Source organism: Theobroma cacao, chromosome 8 (assembly GCF_053813885.1).
Source record: "Theobroma cacao isolate CCN51 chromosome 8, ASM5381388v1, whole genome shotgun sequence".
Taxonomy (NCBI): Eukaryota; Viridiplantae; Streptophyta; class Magnoliopsida; order Malvales; family Malvaceae; genus Theobroma; species Theobroma cacao.
Window position 1 is genome coordinate 7,056,855 of NC_142646.1, and position 26,026 is coordinate 7,082,880.

General features: G+C 34.5%; 2 protein-coding genes across 5 annotated transcripts; one reads left to right on the top strand and one right to left on the bottom strand.

The window, feature by feature from the left end:
* Window positions 1–508: 508 nt before the first annotated feature.
* On the top strand, window positions 509–16,717 carry EFS (histone-lysine N-methyltransferase). Of its 3 annotated transcripts, none has more exons than XM_007019159.3 (18): window positions 509–669; window positions 819–4,557; window positions 4,737–4,953; window positions 6,888–7,057; window positions 7,200–7,279; window positions 8,166–8,297; window positions 8,430–8,546; window positions 9,716–9,808; window positions 10,331–10,408; window positions 11,071–11,127; window positions 12,635–13,406; window positions 13,491–13,546; window positions 13,796–13,875; window positions 13,978–14,060; window positions 14,163–14,242; window positions 14,922–15,001; window positions 15,091–15,136; window positions 15,336–16,717. In XM_007019159.3, exons 2-18 carry the CDS (start codon window positions 1,107–1,109, stop codon window positions 16,539–16,541), a joined length of 6,798 nt encoding a protein of 2,265 aa, XP_007019221.3. In that variant the 5' UTR covers window positions 509–669; window positions 819–1,106; the 3' UTR covers window positions 16,542–16,717. The 3 variants fall into 3 exon arrangements, with proteins under 3 accessions (XP_007019221.3, XP_017981320.2, XP_088665040.1); XM_018125831.2 differs by having other exon boundaries at window positions 4,749–4,953; XM_088808914.1 differs by lacking the exon at window positions 509–669 and having other exon boundaries at window positions 804–4,557.
* A 256-nt stretch (window positions 16,718–16,973) lies between these two features.
* On the bottom strand, window positions 16,974–19,870 carry LOC18592418 (Glutathione S-transferase family protein). Of its 2 annotated transcripts, none has more exons than XM_018125833.2 (3): window positions 19,671–19,870; window positions 18,180–18,501; window positions 16,974–17,851 (listed from the first exon to the last, which is right to left on the bottom strand). In XM_018125833.2, the coding sequence occupies exons 2-3, from the start codon at window positions 18,386–18,388 to the stop codon at window positions 17,257–17,259; spliced, it is 804 nt and encodes a 267-aa protein (XP_017981322.1). In that variant the 5' UTR covers window positions 18,389–18,501; window positions 19,671–19,870; the 3' UTR covers window positions 16,974–17,256. The 2 variants fall into 2 exon arrangements, with proteins under 2 accessions (XP_017981322.1, XP_017981323.1); XM_018125834.2 differs by lacking the exon at window positions 19,671–19,870 and adding an exon at window positions 19,628–19,647.
* Window positions 19,871–26,026: the final 6,156 nt, after the last annotated feature.

The following is a 26,026-nucleotide window of genomic DNA, read 5'->3' on the forward strand; positions in this document are numbered from 1 at the left end:
CATATAACTTAATCCACTTAATATTAAGATCATTGATTAAAACGTTATTTGTTATTTTTATATTCACATGGTATTGAGATAGAAAGTGAAATTATTTAATTTAAAATAAAAATATAAAAATAAAATAAATAAAAATTTATTTAAATATTTTTTAAATATTATGTTCAAAAAACACTTTAACCCCCTAGCCTTTATTAATATTCTTATCCTTGTTGCGGGTGAATTCGAAGTTGTAGCATGTTATCGGACGCCTTTACCAACAAAAACAGAAAAAACACAAAAAAAAACTAAAAACTAAATTGCAGACTTCAAGGTAAAAGGATTCTTTTTTTGATATGACTAAAACACCCATAAAAAATACACGTGTAAAAAGGAGAGAGAAGGGAGTGAGGCTGTCCCGATCAAACTCGGGCGAGTAGATTGTTCACCTAATCAAAGCAGAAAAGGTCAAAATTGATATTTTAATAACGATCTCGCCTCCCTCCCTTCCTTTTTTTTTTTTTTTTCCTCTTTCGCTTTTTCTCGTGCTAAACTGTTAACAGCGCCACCGAATTCTTTCTCTCTCTCAAACAGTTTTATTAAGGAAAAGAAAATAGTATAAAAAAATTAAAAATATAAAAGGACCTTTTCTTCCTTCTTCAACGGCCTGGTTCCTCTTCTCTCTAACAGGTATATTTTTTAGTTTCTCTATTTTCTTTAATTTTTTTCTTCGTGGTTAATTTTTTCAATGTATTATCCGTTTATTTTTCTTCGTAGTTATGTTTTTCTATCTGCATTAGTGTTTAGATTCTGAGATTCGCGGTTTTTGGATTCTGCAGAGAAAGGGATTCTAGGGTTTTTTGAGTTTTTCCTCAGAGCGAGTTTTGACGAAGGTATTGTTTTTCCTTTTTTTTTTTTGGAAGATTTTATTGGGAAGGATATGGTTAGAAAAAGGGAGGTAGGGATTCGTGGGCGGTCAATTTGAGGGTGCATTGTTTTGGTTAAGGGGATATGATTGATTTTTATTATTGGGTCAAAGTTTTCTTTTGCCTTTTTTCACTTTTTTTGTGGGTTTGGTGTATGGTTTTGCTTCATTGTTGATACTATTTTTTGGAAAAAAGCCGGAGATGGGTTTGTGCGAGAATAGGACCTTGGTTGATGAACCTTTGCGTGAAGTTGCTGCTACAGAGCAACATTCGTGCACAGAGTTGATGGGAAACCTTGTGCCTCAGCAGCGGGATTGCATTGTGTTTGATCCTAACGGGGATTGTGCTGGTGAACCGAGTGAAGATGAAAATACTGATTGTGAAAGGTCTAGGGATATTGATTGCAGAGATGGAATAAAGGGTGAGTGCAAGAATGTGGTTGGTTTTGGCTTGAAGGGATTGATGGGTGATGAATGTTGTGACAGCACAATTTGTTTGAAAGAAAATGAGTGTGAAAATGTCTATAGTTCTTGTTCAAAAGAATTGATGGGTGATAATATTGTTTTCTCAGAAAATAATCAGGATGTGGATGATTCTGACTTGAAGGAATTGGTGGACAATAGGTGCAATGATAGTGTGGTTTGTTTGGAAGAAAATCGGGGTGAAAGTGTGGATGGTTCTAGTTCAAAGGAATTGATGGGTGAAAGGAACAGGGATAGTGCAGTTTTCTCAAATGAACATCTGGGTGAGAATGTGGATGGTTCTTTTTCAGATGTCTTGATGGGTGGTAGGTGTGGTGATAGTACAGTTTCCTCCAATGAGGATCAGGGTGAGAACGTAGATTGTGCTGGCTCCAAGGAATTGATTAGTTATAAGGATGGTCATAGCGTGGTATGCTTGAATGAAAATCAGTCTGAGAATGTGGATGGTTCTGGTTCAAAGGAAATGATGGATGATAGGTGTGGTGACGGTGTGGTTTGTTTGAATGATAATCAGGGTGAAAATGTAGATGGTTCTGGTCCAGAGGAATTGATTGGTGATGGTGATAGCACAGGTTATTCAAATGAAAATCAGGAAAATGTAGATCGTTCTGGTTCAAAGGAATGGATGGGTGATAGTATCAGTGATAATGTGGTTTGTTTGAATGAAAATCAGGGTAATGTTGATGTTAATGATTCAGAAACTGATCTGTTGTGCTTGAAAAACAGAGGAATTTCAGGTGAAGATGGTCCAACTGCTGTGGATGGATGTTCTCAGGATGAAAATACTGCTTGTTTGAGCAGTGGCATGGAGATTTCTATAGATCAGATGAGAGGAAATGATGAAAATGTGGTTGGTTGGATGTTAAAAGAATGTATTGACATTCAAGGTGGGGTTTGTTTGATTGAGAATCTGGGTAAAGTTGATCATCACAACTCAGAAAATGATACTTCACAGGACACTGAAATGCCATCAGAATTGAAAACAGTGGCTACTTCACCTAGAAATTGTGTTAAACAGGATAAGGAGAAGGATGATGAGAGTGTCAGTGGTTCCACTCAGCAGGGGGCCATGGAAGATGGGGAAGAAAAGTGTGAAGAGGAAAATGATGTGCTTAAAAGGACGGGGGCTGATGTTCCGAACCAAATATTGCCTTCGCAAAAGAGTGAAGTGCCTTTTGAGTTAATAAGTGTAACAGGTGATTTTGTGAGTAGTAGTGACTGGCATAACCAGAAAGATGATCTGAGTAGTAGTGATCTCTCATTGGAAAGTTTTACTAAACCTGTGGAAACTAAACGTACGGATGATATATGCATTGAGTTATTGGCTTCAAAGGGTTGCTTGAGTACATTGGAAACATTACATAGGGCTGAATCATTGGGCACCCATCAGAATGCACAAACTGACAATAAGAATGTTAATGGTCAATCAGAAAATGGTGTTGCAGAGGTTTTTGAGAAGAGGGCTGCTGTAACTGCAGGTACAAAGGTTGAGACTCCCAGTGAAATTATAAATGCAGAAGAAAATGGCTGCAATTCGAAAGGGGATTCTTTTGAGCTAGGTGCAAACTGTCTTGGTGATAGATCAGATTCTCTGTCATGTCAGCTCTTTGATGTTGTTGAAAATGGCTTGTCTGAGAGGTTGGATCCAGTAGATATTTTCGCAAAGGATGCCTGTGCTGCGATTAGTTCTAGCAGTTCAATTGACTGTTCCAGAGAAAGAGAAAATGAAGGAAAGGATGTTGTCAAGGTTGATTGTGTTTCAGACACTAAGCATCATCCTGCCACATCTTCCTCATCTCGAAGAGGCAGCAGAAAAAGCAAATCAAGCCGAAAGGCTCCGGCGAAAAGGATTGCCAGGTACTGCAGGAAGACGAAGCTGGCAAACCCACATGAAAGTATTGAATTTATTTTCAGAGCTTCAAGGAAGAAGAGAAGCTGTTCATCCAAACCAGCTCGTGCTTCTGACTGGGGATTGTTGAGTAATATTACACAATTTCTTGAGCAGTATCATGAGCCTGGGTGTAATGAAGTGCCGAATCAAGAACGGTCCAAAGCTGGGGGTGGCCGAGCAAGTGGGAAACGGAGCAAAAATCGGGCTGGTAAAAGCAGAAAAGGGTCAAGTGGGATAAGTAACACTTCAACCAATTGCCTACGTTTGAAGATCAAAGTGGGCAAGGAAGTTGCTTCAATTAATCTGAATAGTGTGGTTACAGAATCGGTTGATCCATCAGTTTCTGTTGATACTTCTTTTAATAATCATGGGAAAGAAACCAGTTTTCAATGTCCAAAATTAGTTAATGTTGTTGAAGATAAAGTAGGGAAACTGGAAAGTGAAAGGCAGTTGCAGTTTAAGGAGGACTTAGAAAAGGTGAAAACATGCTCAGATGCTTCTATTATGGATCTAAAACTAGCACATAAGGTTGTGGAGAGTGCTGAAAATCTTGAAATGTCTGCTGAAGATGCTGCAGATAATTACCCTGTAAGTCTGTCTGATGCGGTGGCTGAAGCATCTGGGGAAGTTGTAGAGAACAAGTACATTGATCCTGGAACTTCACCAGATTCCGAAGTAATCAATTTAATTCCTGATGCCCGAGTTGGTTCAATACACCAAGAAGAGTCACATAATACTGTCTTGAATACTTCTGGAGCGCTTGCTTCTGCTGGAGGTGTTAAGAGTAGTAAGAGTAGCAAGCGGGGAAAGAAGGATAATCATAAATCTCCTGGTGCAGCCAGTGCAAGGAAATCTAAATCATCAAAGAATTGCAGAGGCAAACAAAAAACAACAGTTAATGGATTTTGCTCTAGCGGAGCTCTTACTTCATCCACTGGTGCAAATTCTTCAAGAGAGAATGGACTTGGTGTCTCTGAAGAGGCTATGAAAGTGGAAATTGCTACGGACGCTAAAGCATGTTGCAGTCCTGATGTTCCAGATACAAAGAACACTAAGAATTTGTCTTCCTCTAAACACAAGCGGAATCAACCTTCCAAAAGCTCAAAATCTCAGGGAGTGAGCAAGGGAAAGTCCAGAGTCTCTGATTCAGCAAGGAGCAGGAAAGGAAATGCTTGTAAGCAGAAAGGGGATGAATTGAAGTCAGTTAGTAAGACCAAAGTAAAGAAGAAAGGCTCTGACAAAGACATTGTTGCCAGAGGAGGAAGGCACCCACTAACAGGTACTGGAACTATAAGGATATAGATTACTGATTCTTCCCTTCTCTGTTTTTCTCATGTCATTATTATTAGTTTTTATCACTTTAATCTTTTCACATATTAGTTGTCATTGTTATTCCTTGCCAATGGGAGAAATTTTTCAGATTAGAGGAAATTGGAGATTGTATTAACTTTACAATAGTTGATATTGCAGGAAATCACATTTCAGATAATATTGAGATCTCAAATACCAGCAACAGTATTGCATTGGCAGACATGATTAATGTTGACTTGGTATCAGATGGTACCATGGAGCAGTGTACACAGCCTGATAATGCTTGGGTGCGTTGTGATGATTGTCATAAGTGGCGGCGAATACCAGTTGCACTTGTAAAGTCAATTGATGAGGCATGCCGTTGGTATGCTGCCATTCATACATCTACTTATCATCTTAGATATGCAATTTATGTATAACCTGTTATTTTGTGCATATTTTTCCCATGTTTGATTTGTTGGCTCTTAAAAGATTGAGAACAGCCAGTCACTTGGTCCTAACACATAAATGGTATAAGATTTATCCACAGATCAGATCTTATGAATTGCAATGATCAGATGTGTTATTAACCTATGGATCTTGCATAGTTTAATCACCCAACTCATGCTTTTCTTTTCATAAAAAAAATTATGCTTTTTTCAACCTATTTCTGGTATCTACAGTATTAGGAATGGGGTGTTGCTTTCAACCAGGTCTTGATTTGCCTTTGGGGCTTATGTTGCTTCCTTCGTTTAGTGAATTTATAGAAAATGCTTGGTAAATATTTATACATTTTTTAGGGCTGCATTACAGTGACTTATAACACACTTGGCCACCTTTAGTTTCATTCTCAAAATTCTAACTGTTGCATGTTACTGCTTATATGTAAGACAAATGGGTTTCAACTCCACATGCAGACATTCCCAACATCATTCTCTTTTGTTTATCTTCCTCTTGTCGTCTCACGCTTTCTTCACTTTAAAAAGTATTGACTCAATGAGGAAGAGGTGCATTGTGCAATGATTGTTCCTTTAGGATGAACAATATCTGATGTTTTATTTAATAGTTTGTAGAGAATAAAGTACTATTAACATTTTAAATATTTAAGTTTTGATATTGGTCAATGATTATGATATACTTTTAGATGAAACAACTTCTAGTTGATAAGAGAACTTGTTCAGGGATGGCTGCCCATCTCACTATGCAGTGATTTTAGATCAAGGGCATTCTATGCTTCAAATTTTTGTTTTTATTGGGCAGTAAAGGATAGTTAAAGATCAGTGTTTAACATATTAGTCCTTTTGCTCTTAATAGACAGATTTGTTCATTAGCAATTGCAAGACAAAGCTTGTATCTAAATTCTCTGACAAAATCTCCTGTCATGCTGGACCTAAAGTTCTCTTGGCTATTTAACAGGTGTCTTGGTTGATGAATAAACAAGTTAGTTTTGAATTTTATTTAACTGTTCAAAAGATGGAGCTGGTGAATATTTTCAGCTTGCTGTATTTAAAATTTTCCTTTTCTTCCCTGTCGACAGGCAGACCATAGTCATGTTTTCACATATGTTCTATGAACTGACTTGGATTTTATATCTTCACTTGCCTGAAGCACCTTGCATTGAACTTTTCTTGAATCCCAGAACTCTAAGTCGCACTTTAGTCAAGCTAAATCAGGATGCTTTTGACATCTATGGTTAATGCATTTTTTTTTTCTAAAATAGAAAAAGTGGGGAGAACCATTATCGTGCATGGCTTTGCAGTGTTCAACTCTCTGTGCAGTTAGATTTAACCTTTGGACCATTTAGAAAAAGTTCTAATCATGGAAGTCATGTCAGAATGATAACCTTTTATCCTATCTGTGTGAAGTCCACCTTTTGTCCTCAGAAGTCTTCTTTATGCTTTTGGGATTCCTTGGCCTTCAGATTGTTTGTATAGAAGACTTGGTTCACCTGTAGTGGTTGTGGTTTGTTGAATTTCACCTAGGCCTAAAGCATACTCCACAACTTGCAGGAACACAATTGGGTGTTCTTCTAATGATCTTAGACTCTTAGTCTTCATAAAATGTGGTATCTTCTATCTGATCAGATGTTTTCTCTTCTGGCTGATCTTAAAGATATGTTTGCCATTTCAAGTGTTTTCTCATTCTGTATCTTATTTTCCCCATTACCTTGGAAGTAGTTTAGATACATAAAAACTGTCATCTCTTTGTCTTTCCTCATGTTTTTGACCTATCTTCTAAGGCATTGGTGATTTTTGTCTGGTTTCACTGAGAAAGGCAGTCTGATGTCTTAATTGGAATTTTTTGTTATTTACTTGGAAGGGTCTGTGGGGACAACGTGGATAAAGCATTTGCTGATTGCTCAATCCCTCAAGAGAAGTCCAATGCAGATATTAATGCAGACTTGGGCATATCAGATGCTGAGGAAGATGGTTGTGATGGTTTAAATTATAAGGAACTGGAGAAGGGATTTGAAAGTAAACATATGACCGGTATTAATTGTTGCTGTTGATAGCCAAACTGCTTGACTAAATTGTAGATAGAAATGTTTTTGGTTTAGTATAATGATTCTTTTTTCTCCTGCTTCGTTCCTTTTTGATATTTTAATTCTAACACACTTTCCAATTGTTGCAGTGCCACCAACATCACATTTTTGGCGTATTGATAGTAATTGGTTTTTGCACCGTGGCCGTAAAACTCAAACCATTGATGAGGTCTGAACCTAAGTTGATTAATTAAATAGTTATATGCTATTTAGTGTGTTGCTGAATTTTTTCATTGTTGTTAGTATAATCATTCATTATTTATTGTAATGATAATAATGATTAGAGGCTTCCTTTAATAACTTCAATATGAAAAAATAGTTCAGACTGTAAGATGAAATATTTTAGTTTTAACAAATGGAGGAGGTACTTCTAAAGGTTATTAACCAACAGCAGTTTGAAGATCTGTTGTCATGATTCAAAGAAAATGCAGGGAGATAGTATAGGAAAATACATTTAACTTGCTTATTAGATGCATTATGAGTTTATCTGGAAGCGTATTAATCTTTTCAGGTCTTGTAAATCTTGTTTTTTTCCACCTTGTCACAAAGATTTTATGCTGACATAGTGAAGTCAAGCGATAATTTTTTAATGTAGTTTACTGAGGAAGTGATTAATCCCAATAGGTGGCTCCTTGTCTATTTCTTCCTCTTCTTCCTTTTTGAAGGGGAGGGGGGAGGTTTTTCTATGTTTTAACTACCTTGACACCTTCTTCACTTGTTCTAGTTTAATATCTAGGCCACACAAAGGAGTTAGGGTTTCTCCATTACTTAAAATCTCCCCTCCTAAGTCCTTGGTGAAGCTAGAATTTGATCCCATGTCTTGGGTACAATGCTAACATACTTAATTTGTTGAGCTTGTTTACACCATTCTATTCTTGCTTTAGTTATCTTTCAATGTGACACAAATATTGGTATATGGGCTTTCATTAAATTGGACTAAAATAAGTGCTCAGATTAACTTTTCTCTGATTATATCATTGCTAGTTTGATAATTTTTTGGTTATGTTGTTTGGGCATGTGTTTTTGCAATTAACATCTCAGTTAATTTGGAGCAGATAATGGTTTGCCATTGCAAACGACCTCCAGATGGTAAGCTTGGTTGTGGGGATGAATGCCTGAATCGAATGCTGAACATTGAATGTGTCCAAGGCACCTGTCCATGCGGGGACCTATGTTCAAATCAACAGGTTCTTCCACTGTTTTTAGTAGATGACAATGACAATATATATGCCGTATATATATTCTTGTGTGTGAGTGTGTTTCTGAAACGATTGTTTTTGGAAGAGAATGTTATTTTATTCCAAACTTTTATTTTGCAGTTCCAGAAACGCAAATATGCAAAAATGAAATGGGACAGATTTGGTAGGAAAGGTTTTGGGCTGAGGATGCTTGAGGATATATCTGCTAGCCAGTTCCTTATTGAATACGTTGGAGAGGTATTTTATTATTTTTATGCTTGTTGATTTGTAACAGACTTGTTGGAAGAATAGTCAAATTCAAATCATGGCCATTTTAGAACTGGTTTTTTATTTGTTCAAGTAAATGGTAATATATGTGGCAATTAGGCAGGTCGAGTCAGGTCATTTTTGGTCAAAGGAAATTCAGGTCATTTTTGAGTTTGGATTGTTTCGGGTTTAGGTCATTCAGGTAATTCAGGTTCAAGTCATTTATGTTCAAGTTGTTGACTTTTAAAGTCAAATCGAATTGGATTGTGATAGATTTTTCTAATTCCAGTCATTTCAGATTAGTTTGGTTCAGGTCAAATTCGGATTAGAGCCATTTTGAATTCAGGTCATTCTGGGTTTGGACCATTTTGAGTTCAGGTTGTTCTCAAATTCAGGTCATTTTGGGTTTGAGTTGTTGACTTTTTTGTCAAATTGAGTTGGGATGGGTTTAGGTAGGCTAGGCAGGTTTTTTGAGTTCGGGTCAACTTTGCCAGCTCTAAATGGTACCTTTAAGTAAACCACAGTCATAATGAAGACTGTTCAGGCTTCCACCTCTTGCTGTACTTTTCTGGAAAAAGCACCAAATATATTGTCAAATGGTTTGGCATAATAAGCATGTTTAAGGCATTGTTCTGCTGTGTCATTGCTAGCTAGTTGAGCTTCATTATTTAGTCGATATAATGTATGAACTGTCTTAAGCAGTGAGTAAGGTCTCTTTTATGTTAATATTCTTAACAATGGGAATTAAGTATTCATATCTTGGAGGAAGGATAAAAGTTGGGTGTATCTAGTTAGTATTGTGATCCCTCGATTATTTTAAGAGTCATATTTTACCATGTGGACTGTTGGGTTTTTGTGTAAGCCATTTATCAACCCTGGTAGAAAACCAAGCAGGTTAGCCTTAGCCTGTTCTTGTCACACTCTTCTGAAAGTTCCTCATGCTTTTCATGATGTAAAAGTCACATTTGTTGAGGGCTAGTTGTGCCTGATCCATAATTCACCCTTTTGTTATAGTTTGCTTATTATATAGATGAAATAATTCTCATTGTCCTGGTGTTTGGAGTATATGAAGAGTGGGCATGCATAAGATGCCGATTCTATGTTGTAGCAATTTTTAATATTTGTATTTACCGTGGTAATTGAATTATGTGGTTCATCAGGTGCTTGATATGCAAGCTTATGAGGCTCGGCAAAAGGAGTATGCTTCTAGGGGTCAGAGGCATTTCTATTTCATGACATTGAATGGCAGTGAGGTTTGGATATTCCCTTTACCCTTTTAATTTTTTTTTTTATTATTTATATTTTGCAAACATAATATGACTATTAAATTGCATATGGTAGTACAAAAGTCCAAATGAAGTGAAGAGAGTTTGCATTTTCTCCTGCCTGCATTTGATTTAGTTATTAACTTTATTTATCGCTTAGCACAGGTATGTGCACATAACAAGAAACATAATTTTGTAAGTTATTCTTATTTATTTAGGATATTGTATTCATTGTTCATGATAAAACATTTTATTACTGGGTGTACTCTGGAGAAGAGAGAGGAGGTTTCCTTTGCCACTTTAGATTTGGTTTTTCAGTTAACACTTAATTTGCCTGTGCAGTCTCATGTTTGCTACAGACTTGTAATTATCCATTTATCCTGAATAACATTGTGATTTAATTTTCTAGGTTTCTTTTGTATATCATTGAAATCTACTCTGTTGTATGAACTTTTCCGTCAATTTATACTTTGATGCTTCAGTTTCATGGATGTTTTTCCTGTCTTCCAGGTAATAGATGCATATGTCAAAGGAAATTTGGGGCGCTTCATTAATCATAGTTGTGATCCCAATTGTCGTACTGAAAAGGTGATTGTTCATATGAGCTTTTTATTATCATATCAATTAATAAGAAAATGGGATTCCTTAATAAAAATAAAATACATGGAATTCTTAATATGTGCTTGTTATCATGAGTTGGGTGATAGCAGAATATGGAATCTTTTGGTGGAATGTCTCCTTTACACCTTCCTTGTAGTTCCTGGATATCTCCACTATATGGACCCCTTTAATTAAAAATTAGGTGGATAAGTTTATATTGGGGATTGCTCTTACTAACTTTTCTTTTGGAATGTAATTTGCCAGATCAACTAGAGTATCATGGCCATCTTTGCCTTTTTATGCTTTGTTGGTGACCATGGGCTTCAAAAAGTCTTTTAAAATCTTAAAATATATCAATGTATTAACTATTAATGGAAAATGTAGATTATAAGCTTACAATAAAAGATGCTGCTTTAATTTGCCTTTCCCCCCTACTGACCTATGTGCCTCTCAGTATGACTAATATGGCCAACTACTTTGGGGCTGGTCTCCAAATGTTTTGACTTTTTCCATATAATGTTTGCTGAATATGAACATGGCTGTCTTGTTTTACCGAATTTTGCTTCTCAAACTAAACTTTTTCAATGTGTTCATTTCATTTCAAAAATCTTAACCTTTATTTCCATTGGTTTTTCCTTTTTCGTGAGCAGTGGATGGTGAATGGAGAAATTTGTATTGGACTATTTGCATTGAGGGATATAAAACAGGTATGCTACATACAACTCAAAAATCATATTTTGGTGCTGCATTCCGATCTGCTGAGCCTTTAAGCTGATATATTTGAGATTTTGAAAATCATTTGGAGAGCTTACATTTTCTTGATCCTTAACTGGTGAATTTGAGTGATTGAAATATGGAAAGCAAACAGCAGAAGGAAGGTTGAAAATTAAGGTAGACTGAAGGTTGAAAAAGAATAATGCATTTATGTTTGAAAACCTCTATTCTATGTATTGAAGGATAAACTGCAGAGAGAGAGAGAGAGAGAGAGAGAGAGAGGGTGCTGAACAGAGGCTAAAAAGATCTAAAAGCAGGAACAAGCATAGGGAAATAACAATTGGTTAAATCCCATTTGGTCAGATGTGCCTCATATCACTAGTTAATAAAAACTGGAACATAGGATCTGTTACCATCTATTGATCTTATTATCAACTTTGGGCTTTTATGGCCCCAATCAAAGTGGCATATTTAAAAGATGCTCGATAATATCAAAATATATTCAATAACAGATGGTGCTGCATTATGATATTAAAAAAGATGTTTCTGCAGCTTTTGAAGAAAAAATTTTGTTGGCCATTATCACGTAAACTTAGCTTTAGCAACTTAGTGCCTTCATCTCTTTCCTTTTCTTTCTTTAAAATAAAACTTAATGAGATTTTGAGTGTTCAAAAGCAGGAATCTCAAGGGACGTCGTACCAGCCAGCCAAGAGGCCTCATGAGCCACTACTTATGGCTGCTTTAAAGCAGAAGCGTTGCTTTATATATGAATTTTGCACAATATTCTTGTGGGAATTTTCCACAAGAACTTTGTGTCTTGTACTCCAAGTTGCTTGTTCAAGTCTTAAAACTCAGAACTATTTTCTTCTTTCCAAACATTAACCCCCAAAAAGATGTAGTTGTGTTCAGCCTAATTCCTAAGCCCTCTGCAAGCCCTGTTAACGGATTTCTCTAATATGCCATACATTAGCTGATCAATCTTTTATTGAGACTAATAACTAATCCATGCTACACTTCTGGGTGAAGACGGGTAGAATACACATATTAATGCTAAAATACCCTTTTTGAATAGGCACATCCTCATAAGGATACAGAATACGTAATTAATGAGTTAACAACTAGCAAGTTGATTAGTATATATTGCAAAGTAGCCATGCATCTTTTGATGGATTTTCAAATGTCAGAAAATTTAGTTGCACTGAGCCACATTTTTTCTGATAGATATTTAATAAACCAAGAAAAAGAGGTAAAAATAGAAAATGAAGCATTAAGCCTTAAGAGTCAAGAGAGTAAATTTCAAGGCAAAACCAGAGTAAGTAGAATCTGATGAGTTTTTGGAGGGTTTAGGCCCTCAGTACATGCAGTTACCCTGAAGAGAGGGTTCTTGTGTCATATCATGTATGTGTGTGTGTGCGTGTGTATAAATGTAAGTCTTTTGTATTTTTGTGACATGCATGAGAAATCATTTTTTTATATATTATGAGTTGGTTTATTTGTCAGGGTGAAGAGGTGACATTTGACTACAACTATGTGAGGGTATTTGGAGCTGCTGCTAAAAAATGTCATTGTGGTTCACCTCATTGTCGTGGTTATATAGGTGGTGATCTACTTAGTGCGGAAGAAATTGTTCATGATGATTCAGATGAAGAATCTCCTGAACCTATGATGCTTGAAGATGGTGAAACTTGGAATGGTTCTGACAATATAATATCTAGATCTAGTTCCTTTGATGGTGCAGAAATGCAATCTGTGGAGAGTGTAGTAACTGATGGTGTAATAAAGTTGGAGAATAGGCCAGAAGCTGAGGACTCTGTGAACCGTTCTGCTTCTGTCACATCTCAATTGAAGAGTTCAGTTGAAACAGAATATTTGAATGGAAATTTCCAATTATCCATTAAGCCAGAAGAAGTTTTGCCAGCTATGGCCGCTGTTCAGCCAGATAGTACCACAGGAAAGAAGGCTTTGAACAGAACCTCATGTTCCATTCAGAAATTAGATACTTCTCTAAATATTTTGGACAACAAATTACCTACTGATGTTGTTGATGCTAATAAGAAGTCAAAGTTTGATACTGCAGAAGACAAACAGGTTCCTCCAAAATCACGCCCCTTGATGAAGACTTCTCGTTCATCTAGCTCTATTAAGAAAGGGAAAATTAGTAGTAATTCTCTGAATGGACATAAGGTTCAGATAACATCCACCAAATCTCAAGTGCCTTCTGTCAAGCCCAAAAGATTGTCAGAAAATTCTAGTAATTGCCGTTTTGAAGCAGGTTAGGAATCCTCTATCTTAGAATGAGACTACTGTGTGGGTTTTTTTTTTTTTTGTGTTGATACATGCATTTGGATGCTTGCAGTGGAGGAGAAACTTAATGAATTGCTGGATTGTGATGGGGGGATAACAAAACGAAAGGTTAGTGGTTTAATGCCATGCATTTAAATTAGTAAAGTTTTTAGATTTAGCATGTACTTTTTCATAATTTTTGTGTCTATGAGATAGTTTTTTTTTTTTTCTTTTTTGCTTTGGCATCTTCTAAAAGTCATTATGGGATGCTACTTATATTGATGAGGAAAATATGTGGACTTTCTTGTAATGCAGCATGCTTCTTTATTCCGATTTTTGTACCAGATCATTTTTCTCAGGCATTTTGACTTGTAACAGGATGCTTCGAAGGGCTACTTAAAGCTTCTGCTTCTCACAGCAACTTCTGGTGATAGCGGCAATGGTGAAACAATTCAAAGGTCAATTTACTTTCTCTTTATTTAGATGCCTTAAGAACATTATATTTTGTGCTTCCGCTATATAAGTTTCCAATCTTTGATTCTAGCTTTCTTGTTGTGCAGCAATCGAGATCTTTCAATGATTCTTGATGCACTTTTAAAAACAAAATCACGACTTGTGCTGACTGATATAATAAACAAGAATGGTATTATTTCCTAACTTTTGCAAAACAGCAGTCAATGATGAATACATTTGCAGTTGCGTCACTATGAGCATGCAAATAAATTGCTGTTGCTTTGCTTTTCAGGTTTGCAGATGCTACACAACATTATGAAGAAATACAGAAGCGACTTCAAAAAGATCCCGATTCTTCGGAAGCTTCTAAAGGTGCAGTGCGGGAAACTGTTTTGCAATAATTTGTTGTGATTATAACCATTTTTGCGAATTTGCATGTCATGTCAAGCATTGATTGTTGGAAATATAAAGTACATCATAGTACTTGAACTGAATGTCAGTCAAAAAGATACAGAAACTATACTCCCTTTTTCCTGTAAGGGAAAAAATTAGATATTGAGGAAGACATTCACTGTCATAGATTAAGTCTTAAGTGCTTCATTCTTTTTATAGTTTTATTCAACAATAGCATTCAGATCAGCTGAATTTCACTGCTTAATGAAATGGTGAAAGTGCTTCAGTAGTGTGTTTTGAAAGAGAAAAAAAGATATTTTGGTAGTGGAAAGTTCATTTGTATATATATAAGCATGTAAGTCTTACATAGTGTTTATACTAGCTTTCATGATCATTGTGATATCTTTTTTTTTTTGGTCAGTGTCACAACCATATCTTGGATAACTAAAGATGTCAATTTGAGACAATTAGTGCATTTGATTGTATGAAATCTATGTGCAGTCAGATCTGGCCCAGAGTTGTTATTGTAAAGCTGGTATCTAGAACCTTCTTGTTATAATGACAAAGTGTCAGTTATGAGAACTTGAAAATAAATAAGAAAACTGTCTCTGAAGATATGACAAGACTAGAGGTTGCCACTTATGCACTTCTTCTGCAGGTTTTGGAGTATTTAGCAATGAGGGAGATACTTACCCTGGACCATATTATTGGAGGTCCTTCCTGTGCTGGAAGGCAGAGGTTAGAGGACATAGTTGAGTTTTGTTTGGTGAATACACTCCTTAGTCTTTCTTATTCTCTTTTCCTGAAAACTATGCTTTCTCATGCAGCTTTAGAGAGTCAATACTGTCATTGACAGAGCATGATGACAAACAGGTATTGTCTTGTTCATACTTTTAGTTTGAATTAACATGCTTTTTGATTAATGGTTTTCCATGCTATGTATATTTGAGAGGGAGATATTGCTTAGAACATAGTTGTGTATTTGTTTTTTATGGATTATACTCTTTCTTTTAGTGAATAGCTATTTCTTGGGTGACTATTTGAGTTCTAATTAGTTTAATGTGCATTACAGGTCCATCAAATAGCCCGAAACTTTCGAGATAGATGGATTCCTAAACCTGTCAGAAAACTTAGCTACAGGGACAAGGACGAGGGCAAAATGGAGTTTCACAGAGGTTTGGACTGTAACAGGGTGCCAGCATCAAACAATCACTGGCGTGAGCAGGCCATAAGACCTACTGAAGCAATTAGTTGTGTTATGCAATCAGTGGTTGCAACAACTTCAGTGGATACTGCATCCCGTGAAGGATGTTCCTCATCTTCTACTGGTGTTTGCCAAACAAATAGTACCAAAATTCGCAAGCGTAAAAGCCGCTGGGATCAGCCAGCAGAGACGGAGAAAATTGGCTCACGGTCACCAAAGAAACTTCAATATAGTCCATTACCTGTTTTAGTTGAATCAACACCAGATCACATAGACAAGATGAGCCAAGGGGATAAAGAATGCCGTGACTGTGTTTGCAAGGGTGAAGCTATTAATGTTGACAATGGAAGACACAGTTTTCAGGAGGATGTTCCACCAGGGTTCTCATCTCCTCCCAATGCATCCTTGGTTTCATCTACTGCTCCATCAACTGCTATCGAATTCCCTAAACCGTATCAGCTGAAGTGTCCTGATGTGATTATTGCTCTTCCACAGAAGAGATTCATCTCCCGCTTGCCCGTCTCCTATGGAATTCCATTGCCCATTTTGCAGCAGTTTGGATCACCACAGGGTGAATGTGTAGAGAGTTGGATAATTGCCCCAGGCATGCCTTTCCATCCTTTTCCACCTTTACCTCCATGTCCCCGTGATAAGAAAGACACTCGACCTGCTTGCACTGCTAATTCCATTGGAATTGATGAAGATGCAGAAGAAGGGCAACGGGACAGCAATCGACCTGCCACTAGTTATCCTGATGAAAACATTCCTTGCATGGCTGGTGGTAACCAACCAGATCCAGACATTCCAGGTACTAACATCCAACAGACATTTAAAAGAATGAGGGAATCTTATGATTTGGGTAAGAAGTACTTCAGACAGCAGAAACGGAAAGGGCCTCCGTGGCATAAGTCTGAATGCATGGGAAATAACCAGATAGGTGGGACATGCTGCATAGATGTAGGAAATGTAAAAAATGAGCTCAGAAATTCTTATTTTTCAGATGATATAACCTGTAGAGTTGAAAAAGGTGGTAATGATTTTTATCAGCAACCTCAGCACCCAAATCAACAATGATTTATAGGAATTCTTTCTGAGAAGCACTGAATTTTCTTTCATACTTAATGTATTCTCTTCAATTCTTTATTTCCTGGGTTTAATTTCCAGTGAAAATTTGTAATTTTATACAATTTTCGACTTGAAGTAATTAATCTCAGGTTCTTTTTGAGAACTGGTATTTGCCTTGTTGGTCATGGATCCTTGCAAACTTTGAGAGCTAGCACTTGTTGTTTATATTTCATTTCTTGGGCCAAGGGGAATGCACACACACTCTCATAATCCTGGTTGTAGAAACAAATGACTAAAAACTTGCATTAATTCAACCATCGTGTTGCTATAAGAAACAGTGTGTTTAAGGGGTAATTTTGTGTGTAAAAAAGGGAGCTAGTTTCTTGGTAATGTAATTAGTATAAAAGGTGATTCCCACGTTTGATATGTGACTTTACCATGTAAAAATTAAAGGCATCACTAGACCTTTCATTTATATAAACCTTTAGAACCAATTAAACATAAAAAGTTTCAATCCCTCCACTCCACTTTTTTAACAGCCTTTCTCTTCTTCACATTTTACCAAAAGCCAAGAAACAAAAAAGAAAAGTTCCTGTAATGAAAAGGACAACAAGAAAAAGAAAATACATACAATTGCAATTTCTTTTCTTTCCAACTCATTTTACGTATCTCAATTTACACCTCCCTTATTCTGTCACCTCTGGCTCTAAGCCACAATCCTTCATCAATATCTCTTCAGCAAATTTCTGATATGAAGTATGCACCAAGCCTTTACTAGTGTTTTGCGCTTCCTCCAGCCATTAAAATACTTCCCTATCACCTTTTTGTAGCTAGGCCTTTGTTGCACCAAACCCCAGTACCCTGCAATGTTTGGTCTGCTAAATATATACTCATCTTCCAAATCTAGGAGCACTAAGCGAGCAAGCACTGGAATGAGCATAACATCCGCCATGGTGAACTCGTCCCCTACTAAATATGTTGTTTCATTCAGCTTTGTTTCAACTTCGTCAAGCAGTTGAACCAGATGTTCTTTGCTCCTTCTCAGAACATCAGCGTTTTTCAACTTCTCTTCTGTCTCGTATGCTTCTCTGAGCTTACAGTGATAAGCACTAGCAAGGTCAGGAGATTCAGCCATCCGTGCAATCACCACCTTCCTTATGAATTTAGAAACAAAGGTGCGATACTTGTCAGGAATGTGTGACAGTGTGAAATATTTAGGGTTCCATTCTTGTATCTTGCGCATCCACTCTATTACTTCTTCACTACTAAAGGCGATGCCGTTATTACCAACAGAGACAACTGCAATTCTTTCAATGTACCTGCAAATATCTTGCTCACATTAGAATCTTCCCTTTTGCACTAATAAAGGTGTTTTCTGAAACAAATTTCAATCAAACATATGAAAAATGAGAAGCCCTTTCATCACAGCAATCTTAACATAGCAGATAAGTTGTACTTACTAGGAGGTTTGAAGGCTTAAAAGAAATTATTTAGAGACACTACCCTCAACTTTTTAATTTCTTATCCTCTTCATTAATCCTTTGTCAGCTACGGTAGATAATTTTAGTGGCTGTCAAAATGTGGATTTAAAATTACATCCAAGTGCTCGGAAGACTAAAAGATTGTGACTGAAAGTTTAGAACATACAGGATTATTTCAATTGTGTCAAAAATGGTATGAGAACCATTTTTGAAAACAGGGAGTTTCGCACTTGAATTCATCCTGAAGAAGGAGGAGTCCATATTCTTGCCAACGATAGGATTGACATGAAATGAGGTGTAATCTATGCCTTTCTCTTCCAAAGCGAGTCTGACCTTTTGGCTGTCCAATGAGAATGGATGATGATATAACTGCATGATTTATTTAGCTGTGGCTATCAAGATGTAACCAATGGCTTGAAACATAAAGATTGTTGTCACCAACTTTAACTATCTTTCACAGCACAATCAAAAATAAGAATGGATGAGGACTGCAATTGAACAGTAACAAAAAATCTGATCAGCATCTTTCATCAAATTTACTCAAAGCTATGGATACGATGATAATTAAAAGCAATGGTTCAACAAGAACATAGTAATCTGCAAGATTCTTGCTGCCCTAATATTAAAAATTTTGAGACTATTGTTTCAATCTGCTCAATGTAAAAGAGTGAAATCCACCAAGTGTAAAGCTACAAGGCAAGAAAGAAGAACTACAAGTGAGGAATCATGCATGTTTATCAAGTTCCTTGATGCCATCAGAGTATTTCATATGAAGGAACAAAGTCAAGCTGGTTAAACTTAACAAATGCTCAGGTTTATGCCATGACTTCTACAAAATAGTAAGCCATCCTCATCGGTTATGTGAACTTAAAGGGCAAATTATAACTAGATCACAAATTCAAAATCTTGCATCCAATTACTGTATCATATTTATAATGCATAAACTGAGGTCTCTAAATAAACTGCCTATTTTGGCACCACCCCAACAGAAAGCCGGCTTTAGGAAACTAAAAACTACTGATATGCATGTATCTTTCTTAAAGAGACAAGCTTAGCATAATGTTTGGAGATTATGATAAAGTTATGTAATGGTGTTCCAATACAATTTGAACTTGTTGCATCCATTCACCTAAAATGCCAGCATCCTCAACTCAAAAAAGAAAAATTATATGCTTTGCACAGCTCAAACTTTTAACAACAAACGTTAGCTCCAAAAACCCATGTAAGAAAATAAACAAGTATACCATAATGAAATGCAAGTCATCAACAAAATTCAGTTCATGCAGACTATTAAATCAACTTCACAAATTGTCCAAAGTCAAGAGGGGACAAAAATATAGTAGTTGGAGAAGATTCCAGACTTTCCAGCTCAACAAGCAAGAACTCATTCAGATTACATATAAACACATCATCATGCAGCTAAATTAAACTGTTGTGAGTTCAAAGTTTGGAAACTCCTAAAGAAACCAGAGAAACATAACCAAGATACAGAAACTAAGAGAAACCCAACTGATCCTATGTCGGTTCCAGTTGAACTAAATCAAATAAATCAGAAAAGCAAATCAAAGGAAGCCTAAAAGAACAAGAATATTAATGGGGTTCAAGTTTACAAACCAGAACAGTCAAAAAACTAACAGAAGAAAACACAAGGCTTTACCAAGATGAGCATGGAAGCTTCAACAAGAGTCCTACAAGATTTTTGAGATTGATGTGGGTTTAATTAATTATATATATATATATATATATATTTATAGACATGGAAAAGGCCAAATTGGTAGAAAGTTTACGGACTTTCTTTAATTAAGAGGATGGAGAGAGAGAGAGAGAGAGAGGGAATAATAACACAACTGGAGAAATAAGCGAACATGCTTCCAATTGGAAAGTGCAAAGCAAAGAGGGGTCAGTAGGGGTAACCACTCTCTAGTTTGGAGTTTAGGCTACTTGCTAAAGTTGGAGAAGACAAGATACTCGCTCTATTGGTATTGGGCATTGATCAATGATGAATATCTCTCTCCAAGGAAAAAAGGGACGTGAGTTGTATTTACCAACAGTAGCGCGTAGGCTTAGTGATGATGGATACAGGGAGGGAGGGAGGGGCGGTTCTTCGAAGTTGACAGTTGAAGAAAATTTGAGGCCGGCCAACCAAAGGGTGCGATACATAGCGGTTAGAATGGTCGTTTAATTTTGAATTTGATTAAAATTAAATTATTTTATATTTTTATTCGAATTCGATTAATAATTAACATTAAATATTTAAATTTGATTACATAAATTCTTAAAAACAAAAATCAATTATTTAATTATAAATAACATAAATATATGTTATTAAACTCAAAATAAAAAATTTTAAATAAATTTATATATATTGTTAATGAAATTAAAGTAATAAATCAATGTTGATTTATAAAAAATAAATTAAAGTTGAAAATCATATTTAAAGGAAGTGATAATTTTAATAAATATTATATTAATTATAAATAATTTATAAAGTTTAAAATAAAATTTAATATTAAAAAATAATTATTTATAATCAAATTGAAATTATGAATATAATTTTATTATCTAAACTTTACTCAAACATAATTATAAAATATTATAATTTTATTTAATCAAACCAAGTAAATATCCGATTATATATTATTCATTTTGGAGCAAAAAGGAATTTGTGCATATATCATATATTGATCGGAAGTGGGGGGCCAAACGTAGAAGTGGGGTTCTTTTTCTCTAGTATTAAATTGATGAAAATACGTGTAAAATTAATGGTAGCCACTACAATAAGACAGCTACCAAGAAGTGGAATAACGGTCATTAAAAAATACAGCTTTGAATTGATTTTTATTTATGGGTCTGATGTAATAATTGAGCAACTTACAAAAAAATCTATTCAGCAAAGCAAAATATTTGCAAAAAATTCATTAATCATTCACCAAAATTTAAATAAATTTTTTATATTTTTATTTTGAATCAAATAAATTTTTATAATTAATAATTAATTATTATTAATCAAAATATCACTTGTAATTTTATATTACGTGAAATTGATATAATATGTTGACATATTACAATAAATGATGACGTGACATACTAATGTGATTTTTTTACTTTTTAAATAATATTTTAACTAATAATAATTAATTAATCATTAATAATAAAAATTTATTTAATTTAAAATAAAAATATAAGTATTTAAATAAATATAATAAAAAATGACAATTTATTTATTTTTTAAATAATTTGACACAATTTCAAATATTATGTCGAGAATGAGCTTAATCTTAGACATCCTCGTATGACCAATAAAAATATTAAGAAAGAAAACAGTAAGTAGTGTTGCGAATATCTGATTGAACTTTACGCAGACTCATCAACGGGCCCAACCTTTTCTTTTTATGGATCAATGGGCCCAGAATTTAAATACACGCAATCGGTCATAAATATAAAAATTATTATAAGAATAATCCCCTAAGATTCTCTTTATTTACCTTTACTAGTACAAACACACACATCGACGGGCCCATAGACAGCAGCGGTCCTATGGTTATTGTCCAATTTATTAACAATTAGCTTAGGCCCACTAACTGGCCCAAGTGGGGTGTGTGAATGGGTTAAACCCAGTCAAACCTGTAAGTAAAAGCCCATATATATTATAAAATGAAAAATCTATCTAGCCCAATTAGAGGGTATTGAATATTTATCATCTCCAATTTATTTTCTATTAAACAAAAATTCAACATTTCAATTAAAATTCAGTAACAATACAAGTTTGGATTTCTGACTGAGAATATCTCTCCTTTTTTTTTTTATTAATTTATAGTGCTATTTCGTTCTGGCTGGATACGGGCTATTGCAACCTATTCGACTTGATTCAATTGTTAACGATGAGTAGAGTTTGGATAAATATTTTGTATTAGAGTTTAATTAATCTTATTTGTAAAAAAAAAAAAAAAAGGTAATAAGAAAGAGTCATTGCATTGGGTAAAATAAGATTTCGATGGTAGATTCAAAATATTTAGTCATAATGTTAAAATAAGTTTTTAAATTATTTAAGAAAATTAAAATAAGTTTTATTTTTTTATTACGTTCTATTAAATCTTTGTATTTTTATTTTTTGTCAAATAAACTCTTATGTTTAATGAATAATTAATTATCATTAGTCAAAATATCATTTCTCATTTTATATCTACACGATACTAACATGATATTGATATGAAGAGTGAAAAATATTACATGATCATGTTATCATGTCAAATTAACATGTCACGTTATCACCAATTATGATATGTCAACATGTCATATCATTAATTATGATATATTAATATGTCACGTTTGCATCACATGACATAAAATGATAAATAATATTTTGTCTAAATCAATAATCAATGATAAAAGTTTATTTGACTCAAAATAAAAATATAAAATCTTGATTAAATACAATAGAAATATAAAAATTTATTCAATTTTTAATGAATAGTTTAAGAAAATTTTTAAATATTATACCAAATATTTATAATGTTGGAAGAGTAGAAGATACGTCAAGTAGATCTGGTGGTCAAAAACAAATATTGTGGTGTCCTCTCTTTCCATCCAAATTCTTAAGTATCCCAGAAAATTTCACATGCATGGATAAAGAAATATACCTACCCATGGTGACCAACATTAAAATTTCGGACTTAAAATAAATGTGACCCATAACCAACCAAATCTCCTACACCTCTCTTACCGCATCTAAATGTTAGGGCAAGGAAACCACGTTTCCTAGCATGAAAAATGAAGTGGGGGCAAACGCAAAACCAAGCTCATATGGCTCATGTCGTTGTATCAGCTTTTGATTAGTCCCACATCTTTGGTCGCCAACCACAAATATGGTCTTAGGCCTTCGAGATGCCTGCTTTCTGCATTTATCTGAATTCTGATCACAAGGATGGGAACAAGGTTCATTGGGTGGCAATAATGGCTATGCAGCCATATCAGTTGCTTAATTTCTCTTCTTTTTTTCCTTCTATTTAATGCTTAACGACATTTTTCTTGTGGATAGGCGGTGGGTTGCCCTCTATTTTGTGCCAAACTAATAAAAATGTAGACTTTTTTATTTTTTGGCCAGAAAAAATGTATGATATTCAAAATGTCTCTTATTTTGTTTTAGCAAGTAGGTTTGGCTTGGTTAGGATTCAATTCTTTAAAACTTCGTTTTAGTTTCAATATGTATTTTTTAAGACACAATACTTAAAAGAGTTTGTGACTTATTTAAAAAAATTTTAATAAATTCTTATTTTTTTATTATATTTATCAAGTTTTTATACTTTTATTTTAAATCAATCAAATTGATTAGTCAAAATACTATTAGTCATTTTATATCACATGGTGTTAACATGACTTTTTTTTTAAATCTAGTGTTAATATGACTTTTTAACATATCATAATAAAGAATGACATAATACACTAATATGACATGATAACAATTAATATGATTAAATGGTATTTTTACATTCAACGACAATACTACATCGATGTTACAAGTAATATTTTGATTAATGATAAAAATTTATTTAATCCAAAATAAAAATATAAAAATTTGATTGAACATAATATAAAAATAAAAATTTATTTTAATTTTTTTAAATAATTAAGAGAAATTTTTTAAGTTTATGGAAGCTCTTGATTTGGATAGCTAATTATAGGTTTTGATATATTAAAGGTTTCGGTTTTTTTTTTTTCATGTGAAAATGTTGAAAGTCTATTGAGTTTTATTATACGATATTAATCTATGCTTATGTTGTTGATATAATCTTTCTCAATTTTAAATTCTTTTAAATGCTCCTTGACTTTAATCGAGCAGCACAATAATAAATTAGCCGGTACGTAAACAAGAATCGAGAGATGACATGATAATGTTAATCTTATCTCATTTATACCAAAAAAATCTTATTTTATATCAGTTTGTTATGCACATCAAGAGATGAGATTAAGTTCATCTCAATATACAACTTTATTTTTCTCTAACACGTAGCCTTATAAATACAAAGACTCTTATCCATAAGAAAAATGAAATGGATGGATTGATCAAATTCATCCCAAATATGATGACGCCAAAACAACCATAACTAAAGATATACGTAATTATCAAATTAGTTGAATCTTAAACCATCTTATAGCATGGTATTACGCAGACTTGATTGACTAACAAGATAGCAAGTCTACCTTACTTGAACATCCTGCATTGTCTAAGCTAATCAAAATTGTTCTAATCTATCAGAGATTCAGTGTCTTGTCGAAGAAAACAAGCCCACCAAGGCACACCAAACGGACAAGTTTAAGTTTCCTTTTCTGTCTGTTAAAAGAAGCATGATTAATTGATTGAAACTTGAACTAATCGACAACTCCAGGGGAAAATATAAAGACGGTGAAAATAATTTGATTGGTTTGGCATTGCCGCTATGCAATACTTTTCTTGCCTTTGGTTAATGTGTCGTTTTGGTCTCCCAAACCCCATTTTAACGGCCGATTGTTAGGGAACACAGAACTCTAAGCAAGCATCATTTTTTTTTTTTTGGGGCCTAACTGCCAGCTGAAAATCATAGTTTTGACCTTGTTTTTGTTTGCTTTAGGATCTGGTCTTAAGGCATGGCAGGGATTTTGGGTGTCACAAAAAGGTGTTGTCTGTTTTATTAATCATGCATGATAGAGAAGTAAGAGGAAATTAGGTTTGTTGGGAATTGTGAGGAAACGAAAAAGAACAACCAGAATTCAGGACATTGTTTTGGCCTCGTTTCAAGGCATCATGTAAAGTTTGTCTTGTAAATTAATTTAACTCAGGTTGACATAAACGAGTTTAGTAGTTAGAATTGAGGTTGTCAATGTAAATTTGGTGAGAAAAGATTAAACAAGATTAAAATCAACCACGTTCGAGCAATTTGGTTCACCTGTAGCCGTAAGGATATTCTTTTGTTTTCATATTTTGTGTCAAAAAAGAAATGGTGAAAATGGAAAAAGATTTGTTACTGTATACAAAAATCTAAGAAACAACGTTTATGCAGCGGCTCATGTCCAATGGAACAAGAAGCACCTTGATCATGTTCCACGAAAATGGCTTGGTCTGGCCCCATTGGAAAAGATACCTATTCTGTCCCAAAGAATATATGAATATCTGATGGACTAGGATGTGCATTATGGCACATGTACTTCCACTGCCTCCAAACCCCATTCAACAACGAGCTATTGTATGATGAATAATCACAACCGTTTATCTATTTAAATCATTTTAAAATATTTAGACTATTATAGTATGCAATGTTCGCTGCATTGGACCAAATGGTTGCCAATGTCTGTGGTTACAGACAGACAGGCCCACAAAAATCCATAGAGCGAAAGGTTGGTTTTCTTAGATGTGGTAGGACCATAATCTGTACAAACAACCTTCTCTTTTCAATTCGGGTTGCAAAAATCAAAGATTAGAAAAATCAAGCTTGGAATGCAATTTTTTTTAATTAGAGAAAAGAAGTTTTATTTTATTTTCTAAATAAAAACTTATGTATCAATTAATGAACAAAACACTAAGTACAGTTTAAAATGTAGACTTGTTATATATGCCATATGCTTCAATTGCTTTAATTAGCACAAGCTCTTCCTTCTTGTATAAACAAATTAGGAGGTGGGTTATAAACTTTTTAAAGTGGTACCAACATTTGAAGCCTAATTATTACAGGATTGTTGCTAACAATCATTGAAGCTTATTTGACAGGTAGATTTTTCCAGATTTTAGGTAAAACAATTAAAAGAAACTACAAGTTCTTACTCAACCCCTTTGCCTGTTAAATTAGAGTTATAAGATCTTTTCTTGGAAGATCTTTATAAAATTATTGAGGCCCCGTCAGCATGAAAAGATAAATTTCCTTTCTTTTTTTTGTTTTGCCTTTGTTTACATAGTTTCGGTGGGTAAGTAAGGATATTTTAAGCCTTTTAGCACGTGAAGAAGCATGCTTGGATCCACCGACAATGCATAAGCTAGGGTGG

Excerpts from the sequence above, each read along its gene's own strand:
- LOC18592418 (XM_018125833.2), bottom strand. The coding sequence starts at position 18,388 with ATGCAGTTATATCATCATCCATTCTCATTGGACAGCCAAAAGGTCAGA. Across the intron at positions 17,852-18,179 it reads GACACAATTGAAATAATCCT|GTACATTGAAAGAATTGCAG; the intron begins GTATGTTCTAAA and ends AGATATTTGCAG.
- EFS (XM_007019159.3), top strand. The coding sequence starts at position 1,107 with ATGGGTTTGTGCGAGAATAGGACCTTGGTTGATGAACCTTTGCGTGAA. Across the intron at positions 9,809-10,330 it reads TGACATTGAATGGCAGTGAG|GTAATAGATGCATATGTCAA; the intron begins GTTTGGATATTC and ends CCTGTCTTCCAG. Across the intron at positions 13,407-13,490 it reads TAATTGCCGTTTTGAAGCAG|TGGAGGAGAAACTTAATGAA; the intron begins GTTAGGAATCCT and ends GGATGCTTGCAG.